Genomic DNA, 19301 nt, shown 5'->3' with positions numbered 1-19301 from the left:
GCTGGCCTGTGGTGTTTAGGAAATTTGTGCCTTTGGACACACTGTTTTCTCTGTCAGGAATTCCCTACTTTTCTCATGGCTCTAGCCTTTGGCCTGTCTGACTAAATCCTTAGTCCTTCAATTCTCAACTTACACATTGAGCTTAGAACATCTTTTCCCATCTCCCTCCACCTGCTCTCTCCCACCCTACCCATCCCTCCAGTTATCTCTTCTTGGTGGTGTTCTGTGCATCCTCTTGATGCACCGATAACTGTCCTGGGGCTGTTTATTTGCTGCTCTCTCAGCACAAGACCATGAGACTCTAGAAAATAGAGACTGCATCTTAGTCACCTTCATTTTCAACGTTTAGCACACAGTCTTTTGCACATACTCAGTGATTATTACATATTTAATAGATGAATGAATGAGTGAATACCTGGGTATTCTTCATGCCCTTTATTTGTGTCTTGTATGTCTTCTGTGACCTGTAGTTTCAAGAAGAGAGGATTTATTCAAACAAACACACTCAACGAATTGAATTAATTTATGAGTTTTGACCTCATCGGTTCTCTTTTTCTTTGTCAAGGAAAACAAATTAGGTTCTCTGTTATCAGAGTGTCTGGGAACAGTCTGCAGCTGCTGTCTGAAATATTTCCATGGACTATAATGCTTCTCTCGATTCTTCTGGTCAGCTTGTGTTTTTCTTTTAGTCTGTTCACTTTTGGTTTACCATGTTGATTTTCACATTTTTATTTATTTTTATGGCAAAAGGAATGTTAAGACATGCTATGAAGGACATATGGAGAATATTCAGCATTTTTGTAGTCTGATCTTTCTAAATCCACAGATTTAAGATGCTTTGCTTTTTTATTGCTGTTCCTTTAAAAAATATGCATGTTTTCTTTTGCCCTTTAAAAAGTTTTGTCTAAACATCTCATCCAGAAAGGATAGCCACAGCTTCTCTTAAGATTCAGTGGTGATATAAGCACTCTTATCTGGGGACATGATCTCTTGGCAATATTAGTTACTGGATCAAGCATTTTCCCAGCTCATAAGATGGCTATGACGTGTGTTATTTCACTGACTCTTGCTCAGACACAGGGGGCACACTTCTTTGCCTATCTCACAGACATGCTTCTTGTAGACAGAGAATTGCCGAGAGCTTTACACTAAGGTCGTACAGCCATGAAAAGCCCAGGCAGGCTTCAGTCTGGGCTTGAGTCTATGTCTTATAAGAAACATTAGTTTCTCTCCCTGAAACTCTTTCTTCCTTTGCCTTTCATAGCATTCCCTTTTGTTATGAAAGTAACCTGTTTTTTATAGAGTCAGAATAATAACCACAAGGACTGATGAGCACTACCTAAATATTAGATACTTTATACACCAGATTTACAATTCTTTCATTTGTTATCAACTAATTTTGTTCCCATTTTATAAATGAGAAAGCTGAAAACCTGTGTGTTAAGTGGTTGGGCCAAAGTCAAGCAGCAGTTAGTTTTGGAGTCAAAGCCATGTCATCCCAAAGCCTCTCTTCTTTCCATTACACCGTGCTGCCTTCCTCATCAGGCAACCTGAATTATAGCTATGGGGTTTTGTGCTACTACTTATCTCCGATAAAGAGAAATAAACTACCTGGCTCACAGGATTGTGTTGAGAACTAAACAGGGTATTACATATATATATATACACACACACATATATATGTATATATATATGTAATATATACATGTATATACATATGTGTGTGTGTATATATAATATATATATATATATATATAATATATATATATATATATATATAATATATATATATATGAAAGAACCTGGCATAGTGTCTTATGCGTTCTAAGGACTATTTTTCTAAATTCTGTCCTTTTCCTCTGTGTCCTCCTTTCTTCACTGACCCTATACACCCCCATCCCCCAACTTTAGACATCTCCTGATGGTCCATCCTAGGCCTGTTCCGTTTTGTACCTTTTTAGGAGACATGAGTAGTTCTCTTGGGTTGAGTATAAGGAACGTGGCTTTCATTATTATTAGAATGAAAAATGCTGAGAACCGAAGTATGAGCCTTGGTACATAACTACGTTTAGGTGATGGGAGGAAGAAGGGCTGTTTTGTCTGGAAAGAGAGGACAGATACATAGAGAGGACATGGTTGGGTAGGTTGATACACTGCCACGGACATAGTGGGCAGAGGAGCTTGTAAGAAAGAAAGAGTTGCTCAACAATGTCAAATGACAGAGTGGTCATGATGAGTAAGAAATGATGAAAGGCTATTTGACTTCATTTGGTCATTTGGATGTATTTGAAGACCTTGGATAGGGCAGTTTCAGTAAAAGCAATGGGCTGGAGGCACACGATTGATGAAGAAATAGAGGCAATAGTGTTTTGTGAAGTTTGGTTCGTAAAGGTCCTCAGAGAGTTTTAGCATATCTTAAGGAGTTGGCATATTTGAGGGAATTTTTCTTTAGCTTAGGACAAATCTAAGTATTTTTATGGATAGAAATTAAGGATTTAGTTAAGAGGAAGACTTTGAGGATGCTGGAGAGCAGGGATAACTGATTGATAAATCTGTATCAGTTTTGACGAAAGCCTGAATGTAACATCAAGATCACAGGGAGAAAAATATTAATCATATTTTTCTATATGTGGTTATATTATCGTTTAACTTTTAATTTCTTCTTTATCCTTTTTCATATTTTCCAGATTTTCCATAACAAGCATCTATTACTTTTAATTTTTAATAGCTCTTATAAGTTATTCATATTTAAAACGACAAAGACATATAATTACACAGCACTAAAAAGCTACAGAAACATATAAGATGAAAAATATAAGTCTCTCTATACCCTGGTACCCCATTTCTGTTTCTTTGAAGCAATCACCGTCAATTTTTTTTTTCCAGTTTACACACTTTTTTAAAAGATTGAAATATAGTTGGCATACAATATTACATTTTCAGTGTACTTTTGTAGTGATGTGGCATTTAAATACCGTGTTAAGTCTAGTAACCATCTCTCATGATGCAAAGTTAATACATTATTATGGAATATATTTTCTGTGTTGTACTTTACATTCCCATGACATTTATTTTATTACTGGAAGTTTGTACCTCTTAATCCCCTTCCACCTTTTTCGCCCACCCTCCCAGCCCCTCTCCTGTGGCAACAATCAGTTTGTTCTCTGTGTCTATAAGTTTGTCTGTTCATTTATTTTATTTTTTAGATTCCACATGTAAGCAAAATCATATAGTATTTGCCTTTCTCTGTCTGACTTATTTCACTTGGCACGATGTCCCAAAGTTCCATCCATGTTGTTGCAAATGGCAATTTTCATTCTTTTTTTATGGCTGAGTAATATTCCATTGTATATATGTACCACCTTTTCTTTATCCAGTCATCTATTGATGGGCACTTACGTTACTTCCATATCTTGGCTATTGTAAATAGTGCTGAAGTGCACTAGGGGTGCATATATCTTTTTGAATTAGTGTTTTCATCTTCTTTGTATAAATACCCAGAAGTAGAATTGCTGAGTTGTATGGTAATTCTATTGTTAATTTTTTGAGGAACCTTCATACTGTTTTCCATAGCAGCTACATCAATTTACATTCCCACCAACAGTGCACGAAAGTTTCTTTTTCTCCACATCCTTGCCAACTGTTGTTATTTGTTGTCTTTTTGATGATACCATTCAGATAGGTGTGCAGTGATAGCTCATTGGAGTTTTCCTTTGCATTTCCCTAATGTTTAGTGATGTTGAATATCTTTTTATATGTCTATTGGCCACATGTGTGTCTGGAAAAAGGTCTATTCAGGTCCTCTGCACATTTTTTTTTAATAAGGTTGTTTGTTTTTATGATGGTGAGTTGCATGAGTTCTTTATGTATTTTGGACATTAACCCCTTATCAGATATATCATTTACAAATATCTTCTCCTTTTCAGTGGCTTGCTTTTAATGCTTTAAAATCAGAAAACATTGTTGAAAAATCACAGATAAAGAGTTAAACTTGAAAGGGATAACACTACCTGGCTTCTGGTTTTCTGACACCTCTTAAAAGACTAATACTATCATAAGAAAGGAATATAAACAGGAATAAACTTCTAAGAATGAAGAGAATGGAAGAGGAGACACTAGCCGACAAAAAGACATCAACAATATTTAGGAGATGAAAAGCAGATGACTCAGTGCTATCCAACTAGGAGAATACAGAAATCGAAAACTTGAGTGTTTGCAGCAGGGAAAGCCCTTAAGAAGGAAACTAGTTCATGTTGCAGAATTCCTGAAAAACTCAGCAACTAGCGATGAGTGCTAATAAGACTAAAAAAATGGAAGATTAGCTGGGAGTATTCCAGATCTCCCCTTACCCACAGACACAGGAGTTGCCCTTGCCCATCTGTTAGAAGACTGGAGAAGAAACAGAGACCGTGGACTTGGAATATCAGCTGGAAACGGAGACTAACAGAAAGCTTGTGTTCTGAAAAGACCTAAGCCCCCCATTTTCACTTAGCTCCCCAGAATGGTACCAACTAGGCTTATACCTTATCAAGAAATTGGAAGGTTCCTCTCTGGGAAAACTGATTAGTACAAGAGACAAAACTGTGGATACTGACATTTGGGGATTCTTTAGTGAAATGACTGGGTCCCTGCTGGATCACACTCTGATGAGGCCCAGCAGTTGGAATCACTGCTCAAGCATAAAGAGCTTTCATTCAACTGGTTAGTGCTTCATTCTTAAACATAGATGGACAGCTATGGATCTGTAAATATTTCTATAAAGCGTCTAACATGGAAGAAAGAGACCCAAATAAACCAATGGGAAACACACACATGAAGCAGACAAAGCAGAAGAATACATAACAAATGATATAATTATGATTCTCACAAAGAAAATATATTGCTTTCACAAAGGTTAGGAAGCTATGAAAATAAAACATAAGAAAGAACTTTCTGACATTAAAAATGTGGTAGTAGAAATTGAAAAGTCCATACATGGATTTATAAAAGAGTATTTAGGAAATACTTCCCCAAAAAGTAGAAAAGAAAAATAAAGAGGTGAGAAATGGAAAAATGGTGAGAAGTTTGGTTAGTAGGAATTTTGGAAGGAGAAATATAAAAGAAAGTGAGGGTAGAAGTTATTAAAGTTATTAAAGGAATAATAGAAGGCTGTTTCCAGAACGAAAGGACTTGTTTCCTGGTTGTAAGGGACCACCAAGTGTCCAGCACAGTGAATGCAAAAAGACTTATCCAAAGCATATTGTGAAATTTCAGAATCCCCAATTTAAGATCTTAAACATTTTCAAAGATGAAAACTGATTATAATCAAATGATTAGATATAAGAATAATGCCAGAGTTCTCAATAGAAACACTGGAAGTTAGAAAATAATGGACAATGCCATCAAAATCTTATAATTATTTCTATACTAGAATTTTGTGCCCAGCCAAACTAGGTATTTTCAGCACTTAAAGACTCAAACATATATATATATATGTGTGTGTGTGTGTGTGTGTGTGTGTGTGTGTGTGTGTGTGTATACATATATACATACATATATACACACACATATATATACATATATATGTATATATATATATTTATTTATACTTTGCTTGCACCCGTTCTCAAGAAGGAAATAGAGTATATGCTACACCAGAATGAAGAAATACCAAGAAAGACAAAAAATGGATAAAGGAAACTGGGAAATAAGATACAGAAAAGACGTGAAGGCCGTTTCGAAGATGACAGGTGTTTATTGAGACTAGCAAGAAAGCAGCCCAAATTAGAGCAGGGGAACAGGAGGTTCTATAAGAGATGTCCCCAAGAAAAAAAGAATTGAACTGATTGATTTCTTGAGGTATTTGACTAAATTGTGAAAATGTTACAGTTCTTTAAAGAATTAAAAGGGGAATTATTGAAAAGTACATGGTAAATTAAGGACATGAAAAAGTTAGGCAATAACAAACTCCTGGAAGAGCAAATTTTAAAAAGGCTGTAAGAAAGGAAATACAGTGATAGTACACTGTCTGACTCAGCTATTAAGTAATAGAGACTTATAATACTATGAAAATATTTGCTTTAATTAAAACTTTTTAATGCAATTCTGTAGGGAATGTGGGGTCAAGAAAAGTCTGTTCATGTCTGTTTGGGGTAGGATTAGAAAGTGGTTCTTAACCTTCTTTAGTAGTAAGTAATAAGATAGTACAAAAAATAGTAAAAAGAAATAGCACTAATTGAATGATGATGAGAAATATGAAAACCATTGCCTTTTTGTTCTGGGGGTGATGAATATCAAAAGGAACTCTTGCTTTTGTTGCCTTATAGTAGTTTAAACTCTGTAACTATTTTGCTTTGCTAAAAATAAAAAGCAAAAAAAATCTAAGATGTTGTAACATGTTTTTGAAGCAAGAAGGACCCCATTAGTATTTACCTTTAATTCAGCAAATACTTCTAAAAATTTATCCCAGGAAAACAATCATGGATGTGTTCACAAATCTAAGCATGAAAATTTTACGACAGAATAGTTTGTACCATCAATAAATTGGAAACAGACTAAATTCCTATTTCAAGAGGGCAAGCACTGAACATGTCTTGTTTACTGGTGTATGTTCACTCTCCAGAATTGTATTTGACACATACTAGGTACTCAATAAATATTTGTTGATACTTTCTGACTAAGGGAATAATTGAATTAATGCATAGGAAAAATGTACATATAACAATCTATTAATAGTGGTTATCTGTGTAGAGGGATTATTGTGATACTTATTTTTGCTTATTTTTTTATCATTTGTATTTTAGAAAATTTCTAAAATTAGCATTTTAAAATTATAAATTTCTAAAATTAAAAATAGTACATTGACATTTAAAAAGCAACCATTAATAACATAGAGTACAACATAGGGAATATAATCAATCAAATTATAACAGTTATATTCAATGTCAGAGGGGTAGTAGACGGGGGAGTTATCACTTTGTGAAGGGTGTAAATGTTTATTACATTGTTTTGTACACCTGAAACTGAAAAAAAAAAAAAGTAGAGGGATAGCAGTCCATGGAATTGAGGCTGAGATAGTCTTAAAACCGTACTGTATTTAATTCTGAACTTCCTGATGACTCAGACCAAAGGAACACTTCATGGGTCAAAATAATTTTCATTGTTTGATAAGTAGAAGCATACATTTCTATGTAATTACAAAATATTTTTCCTCACACTAAATTCAAAGAAGAAATTATGTAGGTAAACAAGACTATGGATACATAATAAATGTTACCTTCATTCTTATAGAAAATTGACTGCTATTCTTGATGTAGCTGTTTCTTATACTGACCCTTAATAAAAACGTGACTTTGTAGTGTAATGTGATGGAGGCATTTCTGGTTAGTTAATTCAGAAACTTTTCAACTTTGACATAGGTTACAGTTCCAAAGGTTGTTTTTAATCCAAAATGACCAAAAATAATTTTTAACCTTGCGTTACCCAATACATTTCCACCAAGTAGAGTGTCAGTCTGTCCTTTGAAAGCATGTTCTTCTGCTTTTAGTTTTATAGCCAATTAGGTACATTTTCTCCAAACGGTTAGATTTAATAAGCATTGAAAGATTTCTTTTTAATTTTTAAAAAATTATTTTTCAATTACCATTGATATACAATATTATATTAATCTCAGGTGTGTAAAGCACCATAGTGATTATATTTTTATATACCTCACAATGTGATAACCCCAATAAGTCTATTACCCATCTGACACTGTACATAGTTATTACAATATTATTGACTATATGAATATTCCCTATGTTGTACTTTAAATCCCCATGACTTTTGTTTTTCAACTATAGTTGATATTCAATATTATTTTATATTAGTTTCTGGTGTACAGCATAGTGGTTAGACAATTCTTTAATTTATGAAGTGATCCCCCCGATAAGTCTAGTATCCACCTGACACTATTCATAGTTTTTATAATATTATTGACTATATTCCCCATACTGTACTTTACATCCAAGTGACTATTTTGTAGCTACCGATTTGTACTTCTTAATCCCTTCACCTTTCTCACCTAGTCCTCCAAGCCCTCTCCCATCTAGTATTTATTTTCTGTATCTATGAGTATATTTCTGTTATGTTTGTTTGCTTATTTTGTTCTTTATATTTCATATATAAGGGAGATTGCATGGTATTTGTCTTTCTTCGTCTGACTTATTTCACTTAGCCTACTGCTCTCTAAGTCCATCTGTGTTGTCACAAATGGTAAGATTTCATTCTTTTTTATAACTGAGTGATACTCCATTGTATATGTGTACTATATCTTCTTTATCCAATCGTCTAGTGATGGACATTTTGGTTGGCTATTGTAAATAGAGCCATAGTGAACATAGGGGTGCACATATCTTTTCAAATTTGTGGAGTCATGTGGGGATGGCCTTGCTGTGAATCAAGGCTGGCTGTCACCTGTACTGGACCTGGGGCAGCTTAGCAAAAGGCCCAGGGTACCACTAGGCCTTAGCTACCTGCTGGCTACTCATCAGGCTCAGCCTCTGAAAGAACCTCCTTAGGTATGCTGGCTGCGCTGCATAGCCTGGTGCTAACAGTGCCCCGGTGATGCTGCCCAAGTTGGGCAGGGTGGGGTCCCAAGGAATCACCAGGTTGGGGTGGGCAGTGTTCACAAAGTTAATGCAGATCCAGTTTTTGAACCAGTGCTGCATCTGTTACCACTGTGCACAACATCCAGAGAATACCGTGGCCAGCTGCTGCTCACCTCAGGCCCACAAATCCACAAGAACTGCTCAAGAAAGGCTACATGCAAGCTAGGGCTGACTGCCCACTTCCAAAAGTTTTCTAGGTGCCTCGGGACATCCACTGCTGGAAAAGCCTCTTGCAGCTTGCGGGGCAGGCTGGCCACCCAGGAGCTGAGAGTACCCCCAGCAATGCCCCACAGCTGGACAGGGTGGGGTCCCAGGGAGTCACCAGAGTAGGGCACATGCAAAGTTCACTAGGCCAGTGTGGTCTCAAATTTGGCCGTGTGGTGGAGGTCTCAACACAGGAAAGATGGCACCCACCTATAAGCTACACAAGAGGCAGTCTCCACACAGGGATAATGGTGGCTGTCCCTCTAGCCCTCATTCTGCAGCCACATAATTCAGTCTTTCCCTGTATGTCTCTGGTGCCTCTCAAGTTGTCACCTCTTCACCAGAGCCTAGGGTTAGTGCTTGCAAGTGGGTCTGTGTATGGGCCCTTTAATAGGATGTCTGGGTTTTCAGTTGCCTTCTGTCTCACTGGGCTGGACAAAATCCTTGCTGATTTTAACAACCAGATGTTGTGAAGACTTCTCTTCCCAGCACAGGACCACTGGTCTGGGGAGCTTGGTATGGGGTTGGGACCCCTCCCTCTCCAGGGGGGACCTCTGCCACCGAGGTGTCCCTTCCAATACTCAAACACTACCTATGGGTCTGGGGTCAGCCTATTTCGCATCTCTGCTCCTCCTACCAGTCTTGGCATGGCCTCTTCTTTATATCATTTGTTATAGGGGTTTTGCTCATCTGGTCTTCAGATGGTTCTCAAGGTTGATTGTTTTATAATTTAGTTATAATTTTAATGTGGTCATGGGAGGTGGGAGGCACAGCATTTACCTATTCCATCATCTTGAAAAATTGCTGCATTGAAGGATTTTGAAATAGCTACCAGTTTCCTTGGTCCCAGATATTGTGAGGGATTCCTCCTTAACAGGTAATTTAATAAATATTTTCCCCATTCCTTCTAATGGACAGATTCATTGACCTTAACATCAGGAAGCACCCACGGCTTGCTACACATTTTCATCAGTGGTTCTTCTGACACCTTCTCCTTTAAACTTTTTCATAATGTTCTACCATTACCCTGAATTATCATTGGGTTAGTAGACGTTTGACAATTATGATTTTTCTTTAGCAATATACTCATTTTTATACTTCTCCCAGTTTTATGCAGTCTTGTTGATCTGTAAGCATTGAATACATCATAGTAGGTTTGTCTGGTCTCTAGTTTTCAGCCTCTTATCCTTTATTGACAAACTAAAAAATTGCTCATTTTATCTATCATTTTCCTTCTCTTTTGCTAATTGTTGTTTCTTTATTCACTCTGTCAAATGACTCATTCTCTCTACATTTGTAATATCCTTTATTTTCCCAGTGCTTTCAGTTTTGAAAAAATATTTCTACTTTTGTTTCCATTTCCAAGCCTACACTTCTCCTTAACTGTTGCTGTCAGCTCTCTCAATACTGCTGCACTTTTTAAATCATGATTGGGATCGATGATATTCACAAACCAATCACTATTAAGGGCAAATGTAGCAAACATAGCAACAAGGTGAGGGATGATGGATGGATGAGATACAATGTCTGTGTGATTGTTTTCATAATATGTTGGTGGTAAGCTAAGTTGACGTGTTTGACCTGAAGAACAGCTCTGTTCACATCTGTGAATGTTTATAGGGTGGACATTTAAAAATAGTTACTGTATTTAATGCAAACATCTGACTTGCTTGTGATTTGACTTGATATAGAGAAAGAATATAAAGAAGAATATATAGGAGAAAATCAGCTAACACATCTCTTTGTCTCTCCCAAATACCCATTCCTTTAACCACACATTTAATGGGAGCTAGTTTACAGTCAATTAAAGGTTGTTGACAAGTTGAAATGCTGATATTCTGTGCTGAGTAAAGAGAGACCCATATGTTTTAGACAAGCAGGTGGCATAGTAAATATTCTGTTAAGAAAATTGAGAATCCCTGGCTTGTGTTGTTACACAGAATTTCATCCTGTGGAAATGGGTCATAACGCAAAGCCAAAATTTTTCTCAGAAAATAATTTTGAATCTATTCAAATACTGGAACAGTTACAGAAATACCAAAACTAAATAAATCATAAGTCATGAAAGAGACAATTATGATCTGGAAAAATCTTAGAACAAATGCTCCAGTCCTGCATCTACCTTAGTAGGAGTGGAACTGAGGTGAATTCAGGGAACTTGATTCCTGGACTTCACCTTCTGACATTGACCACTCCCCTGCTCATCTTCATGTTCGTTGGTTCAATTCCCTAGTTTAGAAAAGTCTGTATAATTTGAAAATTTTGTAATACAGTTTCTATAACTTTTGTCTCCTCCTTTTAATTTGTTTTGCCTTCCACTAACTTCTGTTCATCGTTAACAGAAATAATCTCAGACCTAAGTGTTATTAGAACAAGAAAAGAAAAGATGTTTCTGAATGGAATTCTTAAATTTAATACATAATGTCTGACCTCCTAGTGCTATTCAGGAGCACCACTGATCATGGTTATGTAAAGAAATCCTACCGCATCTCACCCTGCTATGTAAATTTGTGCATTAGAGAAACAGCTCACTTGTAAATCAATGTAAGTTGTAATTTGGGTACCTGCCACTTGGGCACATATTTAAAATTTAATGGAGTATGGGGAGGAGGGTTATGTGTCAACTGGTGCTTCTGATCCAGACCTCGTGTTCAGAACCTCAGTTGTCACATATGACTGCCCAACTATTTCTCTGAGTGGTACACCTGTATCCTCCCTGTGCTCTAAAAGTAAATACCCTGCACTCCTCTAAACCTGTGTTTTAGTTTCAGACCACTGAAAACATACTAGCCAAGGATGGGGACTTGAGAGAGGTTAAGGAGCTTATATCAGGGCACACACTAGTAAATGAGAGAGCTAGGTTTCAAACCCAGGCAGTCTGGCTCCAGGATCCATGCTGATAATCAGGATGCTACGTTGCCCCAAGTTTTTCCTTGGCCGGCTACGTGGGTTACAGGGTACTAGTTGACCATCACTCAGTAAGGTTCATCAACTTGGCCTTTCCTTCTTTCCTTTCAACAAATATTTACAGATAGCTGCTTTACATTTTTCCTTTTTTTCTGATTCTGGTTGCCTGCCAAAATTCTCAATCTTTTATTTCCTCAAATATAGTAAGCATAATTATTTTAAAGTCTTTATCTGAAAACTTCATTATCTTTGCTTCTGTTTTTGTGCCTATTACCGATTGTTCCTCTTAGTTTGGAATCATATTTTCTTTTCTATTCCTTATGTCTGGGTAGTTTTAATTATGTGCCAGACATTGTATCTGCATGTTGAGAAGATAGCTGAGGACTAGGATGATGTTACGTTCTTCCAGGCATCTAGGGTCATAATTGAATAATCTCAATCTAGTCAGAGATTAAGAACATTCAAAGTGGGGCTTAAATTCCTTCGAGGGCTGGTGTATTTCTGGTATACTTTTATTCTTAAGTTATTTGTACGAACCAAAAAGCTAAGGTATTTAATCAGGACAACATCTCCTTGACAGTCTTTGAATTCCAGTTTTCATCCTCTCAGTTCCACAAGTCTGTTGGAAATTTGGCTCAGCTTTTCAGCCTTTTAGCTGCCTCTTCTAGAACATCAGATGCCTTTTAGAACAGAGTGGTCCCAAATGTGGGACTCTCCTCTCTGAGTTTCTTTCTTCTCTTGGCTCTTGACCTTACATTTTTTTCACTCCTTGTTAATTCAGATGCTCTCAAACTGATTTTGTTTTTGTCCAGATTTTCTAATGGGTTTTGATTGGATAGTTTGTCCAAATTACCTCGACCACTTTTAACAGGAACACCTTTGAGTAAACCATATTCTAGGTGAGGAACCAGATAGTTCCTGCCACCAGAGGCAGCCTATGAGGGAGGTAGACATGGAAACAGGCAAGGCTCAAAATGGCATAGAGTAATAGGACCACTGAGTGCATTGGTTAAGACCATGGTCCCTGGAGTTAGATCAGGGTTTAAATCTGAGCTATACCAGCATGAGGCCTTTGTTAAGTTACTTAAATTAAACTTATGATGGAGAGGAAGGGCTAGGTCATGGAGGGGTCTGGATGTCAGGATCCACAGTTGGCACTGGAGACCCAGGGGATTTTTTTTTCAGTTTTATTGAGAAATTATATATATATCACTGTATAAGTTTAAGGTATACAGCATGATGGTTTGATTTTGTGAAATTATTCATGATATTGTGAAATTATTACCCCAATAGGTTCAGCTAAAATCCATCTTCTGTAGATATGCTAAAAGAAAAGAAAGAAAAAAGTAAAAAAAAAAAAATTGCCTTGTGATGAAAACTCATTGGATTTACTCTTAACTTTTATATCTATCCTACAGCAATGTTAGCTATAGTCATCATGGTATACATCACATCCCTAGTATTTATTTATCTTATAACTGGAAGTTTGTATCTTTTGACTATTTCCTCCAATTCCCCCTCCCTTCTCCTCCTTCCTATGATAACTACAAGTTTGATCTCTTTTTCTATGAGTTTTTAAATTCCACATATAAGTGAGATCATACAGTATTTGTCTTTCTCTGTCTGTCTTAATTCACTCAGCATAATGCCTTCAGTGTCCAACCATGTTGTTGTAAATGATAGTATTTCCTCGTATTGTATCTATCTGTCTATCTATCTATCTATCTATCTATCTATCTATCTATCTATCTATCTATCTATCATCTATCTATCTATCTATCTATCTATCTATCTATCTATCTATCTATCTATCTATCTTACAAGTTCTTTATCCATTGAATGACACTTAGGTTTTTTTCTATGTCTTGGCTATGGTAAATAATGCTGCTATGAATATGCGAGAACAGATATCTTCTTTCTTTTCCAGCTATCTTTTCAATTTAGTGTTTTCATCTTCTTTGGATATATTCCCAGGAGAGAAGTTGCTGTATCATATGGTAGTTCTATTTTTAATTATTTGAGGAACCTCCATACTGTTTTCTGTAGTAACTGTACCAATTTAAAATCCCACCAACAGTGCATAAGGCTTCCTTTTCTCCAAACCCATGCCAGCATTTGTTATCTCTTGTCTTTTTGATGAAAGCCATTTTAACAGGTGTGTGGTGATATCTCATTGTGGTTTTAATTTGCATTTCCCTAATGACTAGTGAGTTCAGCATCTTTTTATGTATCTGTTGGCCTTTTGTATCTCTTCTTTGGAGAAATATCTGTTCAGGTCCTTTGCCCATTTTTTAATTGGGTTATTTGGTTTTTTGCTATTGAGTTGTATAAGTTCTTTATATAATTTGGATATTAACCCCCATCAGATATATGGTTTTGCAAATATTTTTTTTTTCTCATTCTACAGGTTGTCTTTTCATTTTGTTGATGGTTTCTTTTGCTGTGCAGCTTTTAGTTTGATGTAGGCCCACTTATTTATTTTTGTTTTTGTTTCATGTGCTTTAGGTGTCATATCCAAAAAATCATTACTAAGACCTATGTGAAGGAGGTCTTGTTTTCTTCTAGGAGTCTCATAGTTTCAGATCTGACATTTAAGCCTGTAATCTATTCTGAGTTAATTTTTATGAGTAGTATGAAATATGGATTCAATTTCATTCTTTTACATGTGAATATGCAATTATCCCAGCACCATTTATTGAAAAGACTGTCTTTTTTCCATTGAGATTCATGGCTCCCTTGTCAAATATTACTTGACTGTATATGCTTAGATTTATTTCTGGGCTCTCGATTCTGTTCCATTGATCTATTTGTATTTTTTTATGGCAGTGTCATACTGTTTGGATGACTGTAAGTTTATAGTATAGCTTGAAATCAGGAAGCGTGATGTTTCCTGCTTTGTTCTTCTTTCTCAGGATATTTCTTTGGCTATTTTGTGTGTGTGTGTGTGTGTGTGTGATTCCACATAAATTTTAGGAGTGTTTTTTTTTTGTTGTTGTTGTTGTTTTTTTCTGTGTCTGTAAAATATGCCATAGGAATATTGATAGGTATTGCATTGAATCTGTCAACCTAAAAAAAACCAAAAAAACAAAAAAACAAGAACCAGTTCAAAGCTATTTATTTGGGATCAAAGATTACAATTCAGGGTACACAGATTTAATGAAAACCCAAATAGTGTCCTGACTGCAGGAGAGAGAGTTAGGGTTTTTACAAAAATGAACAAGGAAGATGAGATAACTTATTTACGCGGAAAGTTTATTGGTGCTGACAAGCAAAGGCTACATTGGTACTTCATCAATTTGTCAGGCAAAATGGTCACTAGGCAAAGTTTACTTTTATCATTCCTTTCAAACAAGATATTTTTGTTCTTCCTGACTTCTTGGAATGTTGGTAGTTTGGCCCAGTTCAAAGGTTCAGAAAACAGGACTTGCAAGGCAGTTCCTCTGAAATGGCTGCTTGGGCTCCATTTTAAAATAGCTCCACTTTTGTCAACTTTCACAAACCTTGATTTTGGTAGTATTGCCTTTTTAACAATGTTAATTATTTTGACCCATAAACATGGGATACCTTTCCATTTATTTGCGTCTTCTTTGATTTCTTTCAACAATATCTTGCAGTTTTTAGAGTAGAGATCTTTCACCTCCCTAGTTAATTTACTTCTAACTATTTTGTTGTCAATGTTATTGTAAATGGGATTGATTTATTTTTCATTAACTTTGTTGTTAGTGTATAGAAATGCTACTGATTTTTGTATGTTAATTTTGTATTCTGCAACTTTACTAAATTCACTGACTAGCCCTAACAGTTTTTTGGTTGTGTTTTTACAATTTTATGTATATAAATATATAAATGTATAAATTTATATACTCATATCACCTACAAATAGAGATAGTTTCACTTTTCCCCTTCTAATTCTGTTACCTTTTATTTATTTTTCTTGCTTGATTGCTCTAGGTAGTACTTCTAGTACTATGTTAAATAAGAGTGGTCAAAGTGGCCACCCTTATCTTGTTCCTGATCTTAGAGGAAAAGCTTTTAATTTTTCAGCATTGAGGATGATGTTAGCTGTGGGCTTGTCACATATGGCTTTTATATGTTATGTTCCTTCTATGCCTGATTTGTTAAGAGTTATTTATCTTAAATGGATGTTGAATTTTGTCAGATGCTTTATCTGTGTCTATTGAGATGGTCATAGGATTCTTTTCTTTCATTTTACTAACATGGTATATTACATTGATTGACTTTCATATGTTGAACCATCCTTATATTCCAGGAATAAATTCCACTTGACCATGGTGGATGATCTTTTTAATGTGCTGTTGAATTTGATTATTGAGAATTTTTGCATCTATATTCATCAGGGATTTTGGCCTGTGCTTTTCTAGTAGTGTCTTTTTCTGATTTTGGCATCAGGGTAATACTGGCCTCATAAGATGAATTTGGGAGTATGCCTTCCTCTTCGATGTTTGGAAGTGTTTGAGAATGATTGGTATTTATTCTTCTTTAAATGTTTGGTAAATTCCCCAGTGAAGCCCTCTGGTCCTGGGCTTTTCTTGATTGGGAGATTTTTGATTGCTGATTTAATCTACTTCATAGTAATTGGTCTATTTTGATTTTTCTTTCTTTCTGATTCAGTTTTGGTAAATTGTATGCTTCTAAGAATTTTTCCATTTCTTCTAAATTGTCCAGTTTGTTGGCATATAGTTGTTCATAGTAATCTCTTGTGATTCTTTGAATTTCTGTGGTATTTGTTTTAATGTCTCCTTTCTGAGTTATATTTTGTTGATTTGGGTCCTTTTTCTTTTTTCTTTGTTTACTCTCGCTAGGGGTTTGTCAACTTTGTTTATCTTGTCAAAGAACAAAATCTTAGTTTGGTTGATCTTTTCTATTGTTTTTCTGTTCTCTAGTTTATTAATTTCTCCTCATGATTTCTAGTTTCATGCCATTGTGGTCAGAGAAGATAATGATTTCAGTCTTCTTGAATTTGCTAAGACTTGTTTTGTGCCTAACACTGAATCAATTTATTTATCTCATAACACGCACTGAACTTCTACTATGTTCGCCACCTGCACATTCTCGGTGAATTCTCAAAAATAATCTCTGAAGCCAGTTCTTAAGCCCAGTAACATTCTCCAGTTAGGAAGTTAGTATGTGGCAGAGCCGGGATTTCAACGGAGGCACTCCACATTACCATCCCCTTTCAGCTCTGAGCTTCTGTACCACGGATAGCTAAACATGTCTGAGCAAGCATATCTGTGTGAGGTTGCCATTCAGAAGTGGTTGTGTCAGCAGTTTGTTTTATTGGTCCTTCTAAAGGTGGGACTGGGGAATAGCTCTTCTATGCAGGATAGCTCAGTGAACAAAAGGAATTGTTTTCTGACAGGCTTTTAGTCAGAGGATAATATAAAAACTGACCTGTAGAATAGTAACAGGGCTTCCATTTGAGGGGTGAATAGAGAAGCAGCCTGCCAAGAAAGGTGAGGTAACCCAGGAGACCCTGGTGTTCCAGACACTAAGGGAGTGAGGAGACCTTTGCAAAGGTCATGTTGCTTAACTGTGTTGAACACTACTGAGGGTTCAGACAAAATGACAAGTTAAAAGGCCCATGAGATTTACAAGTTAGAAGGCAGGTTGCTCTGCCAAGTGTCTGAAATCGCATCACTCATCTCATTTTGTTTCTATTTAAAAGGGTTTCCCCGGGGTTGGTCTTTAATCTTAACCTCAATTTTGGAAGTGTACCTTCTTTTGGGCCACGGTGTGCATTCCCTACTCCATACAGCTCATGTAAAGTCCCTTATCAATGAGTTTACCTACCTGCTTGTCAAATCACCATAAAGATGCATTTCTACTACAGATGCATAGCTCAACAGTCTCCAAAGTATTCATCCCAGTCTTTTTTGGACCTGGATATTTAAATCGACCAGTAAGTCCGCAATTATGATTATTTTTTATCTGTGGACATATTTCAACTGCATCTGGTAGCTGATGCATTTTTTTAAACTTTTTTTTTTTATTATGAAAAATTCCAGTCATCAATCCTGATGGCTGGAAGAGTGAATTAATAGTAATGTCATCACCCTGGAGACACAGATGCTTTTAAGAGCTGGCACTGAGGTAAGGCTGCACGTCTCTGTGGGAATGACAAGTGAATGAGTCTGCTGCTCACTTAACCTGCTGTTCTTTTCTCTCTCTATTTTCTCTCCTAGGAAACAAATGGAAGACTGCTGTGACCCTGCCCATCTCTTTGCTATGACTAAAATGAATTCCCCCATGGGGAAGAGCATGTGGTATGATGGGGAGTTTTTATACTCATTCACCATTGACAATTCAACTTATTCTCTCTTCCCCCAGGTTAGTATAGAGTTTGTTGCCTTTCAATAGAGTTTCTTACATGTCTTGATTTCATAGGAAAGGTATAATTGAGTATGCCTAACTAATCACATCTACTTCTTTTCCTCTTTCTTCTCTTCTTAATTTTAAATGTCTTTCTTTATAGTTGTCGTTTTCTGTGAAGGAATCACAGAATATTTTGATGCAAGGGCAGAAGTAGGGTGCTATAGAGTAACGGTTTTCTTAGCTCTTTTGATTTGCATCATATGAGCCTGAAAGAAGCAAGCAGAGAAGGGAGCAAGGACAGGGGATCGTGGGTTTCTAGTGTTAGCGGGTGGCTGTAGAATGATCTTGGAGATTGTGGTGCCGGCATATTGTCTTTGGGCTGATGTTGCTCTCAGGGAATGGGGACCACATTGTCAGATCTTGCTTCTTAGAGCTTGTGAACCATCACCCTGTGGTTAGGTTACTGTTAGAATAAGATTTGCTTAATGTTTTCTTCTTGAACCTTCACCCTGTGGTTAGGTTACTGCTAGAACAAGCTTTGCTGAATGTTTTTCTTCTTTGTTTCTTGAACATTGAAATAAAAATTTTTACTAAATTATATCTATGCAGCAAGTGGGGCAAAAAGGAAATCTTTTTTTCTAGGGAGCCCTAGTTGGAGAGGGGTGTGAATATTAGGTGAAATTGCCATTAGGGAGAAATGGGGAGATGAATCCTGCCTACCCCTGCCCCCCAAGTCTTCTAGTCACTCTTGGTTTGGCCATATGGTTGTGCAGAAAGAGAATTCATGTCAGAGCTGGAAAACAGGACTGAACCTTTCATGTATCTGTTTTAACAGCAAAGAGTCTTTAAAGGAAGGATCCTATAAAGTTGTGGCACAGCCTCTCCCAGATCCAAAGTCACACTCTCTGTAAAATAGCCCCATTTGCTAGCTTATCCTTAGGTGTTTTAGTCTAATTTAGTGGTTTTACAGTGTAATGATAGGTTATTTTTATTTTTTGATAGGAAATAAAAGGTTTAATCATTGTCTTCTATTTCTCTCTCTTGTGCTTTCTCTCTTCTTCATTTGCCATGGGGAGCCTTTCTCGTGTTAAAGGAAATGATTAAGACTCTTGAAATGTGGGATTGAGTTTTGTCTACATCTCTTATTCAGTAAAAGCCTTGCTAAGTCACCTAACTCTTCTGAGACTCAGCTTTCTCATCTGTACAGTGGAGAGAGCAGCATCTGTCCTG

General features: G+C 36.4%; 1 protein-coding gene across 2 annotated transcripts in view; it reads left to right on the top strand.

The window, feature by feature from the left end:
- Positions 1-19301, top strand: part of ST8SIA1 (ST8 alpha-N-acetyl-neuraminide alpha-2,8-sialyltransferase 1) — a 132981-nt gene that overhangs the window by 25954 nt on the left and 87726 nt on the right. For both annotated transcript variants that reach the window (XM_019738024.3, XM_088798332.1), the window contains exon 2: positions 17942-18086. In XM_019738024.3, the coding sequence (XP_019593583.1) occupies positions 17942-18086 (145 nt within the window). The remainder of the gene's footprint in view (positions 1-17941; positions 18087-19301) is intronic.

Source organism: Rhinolophus sinicus, chromosome 1 (genome assembly GCF_057876585.1).
Source record: "Rhinolophus sinicus isolate RSI-liver-muscle chromosome 1, RSI-T2T, whole genome shotgun sequence".
NCBI classification, from domain to species: Eukaryota; Metazoa; Chordata; class Mammalia; order Chiroptera; family Rhinolophidae; genus Rhinolophus; species Rhinolophus sinicus.
Note: the sequence above shows the minus strand (reverse complement) of the source record. Positions and strands in the feature narration are given on the sequence as shown.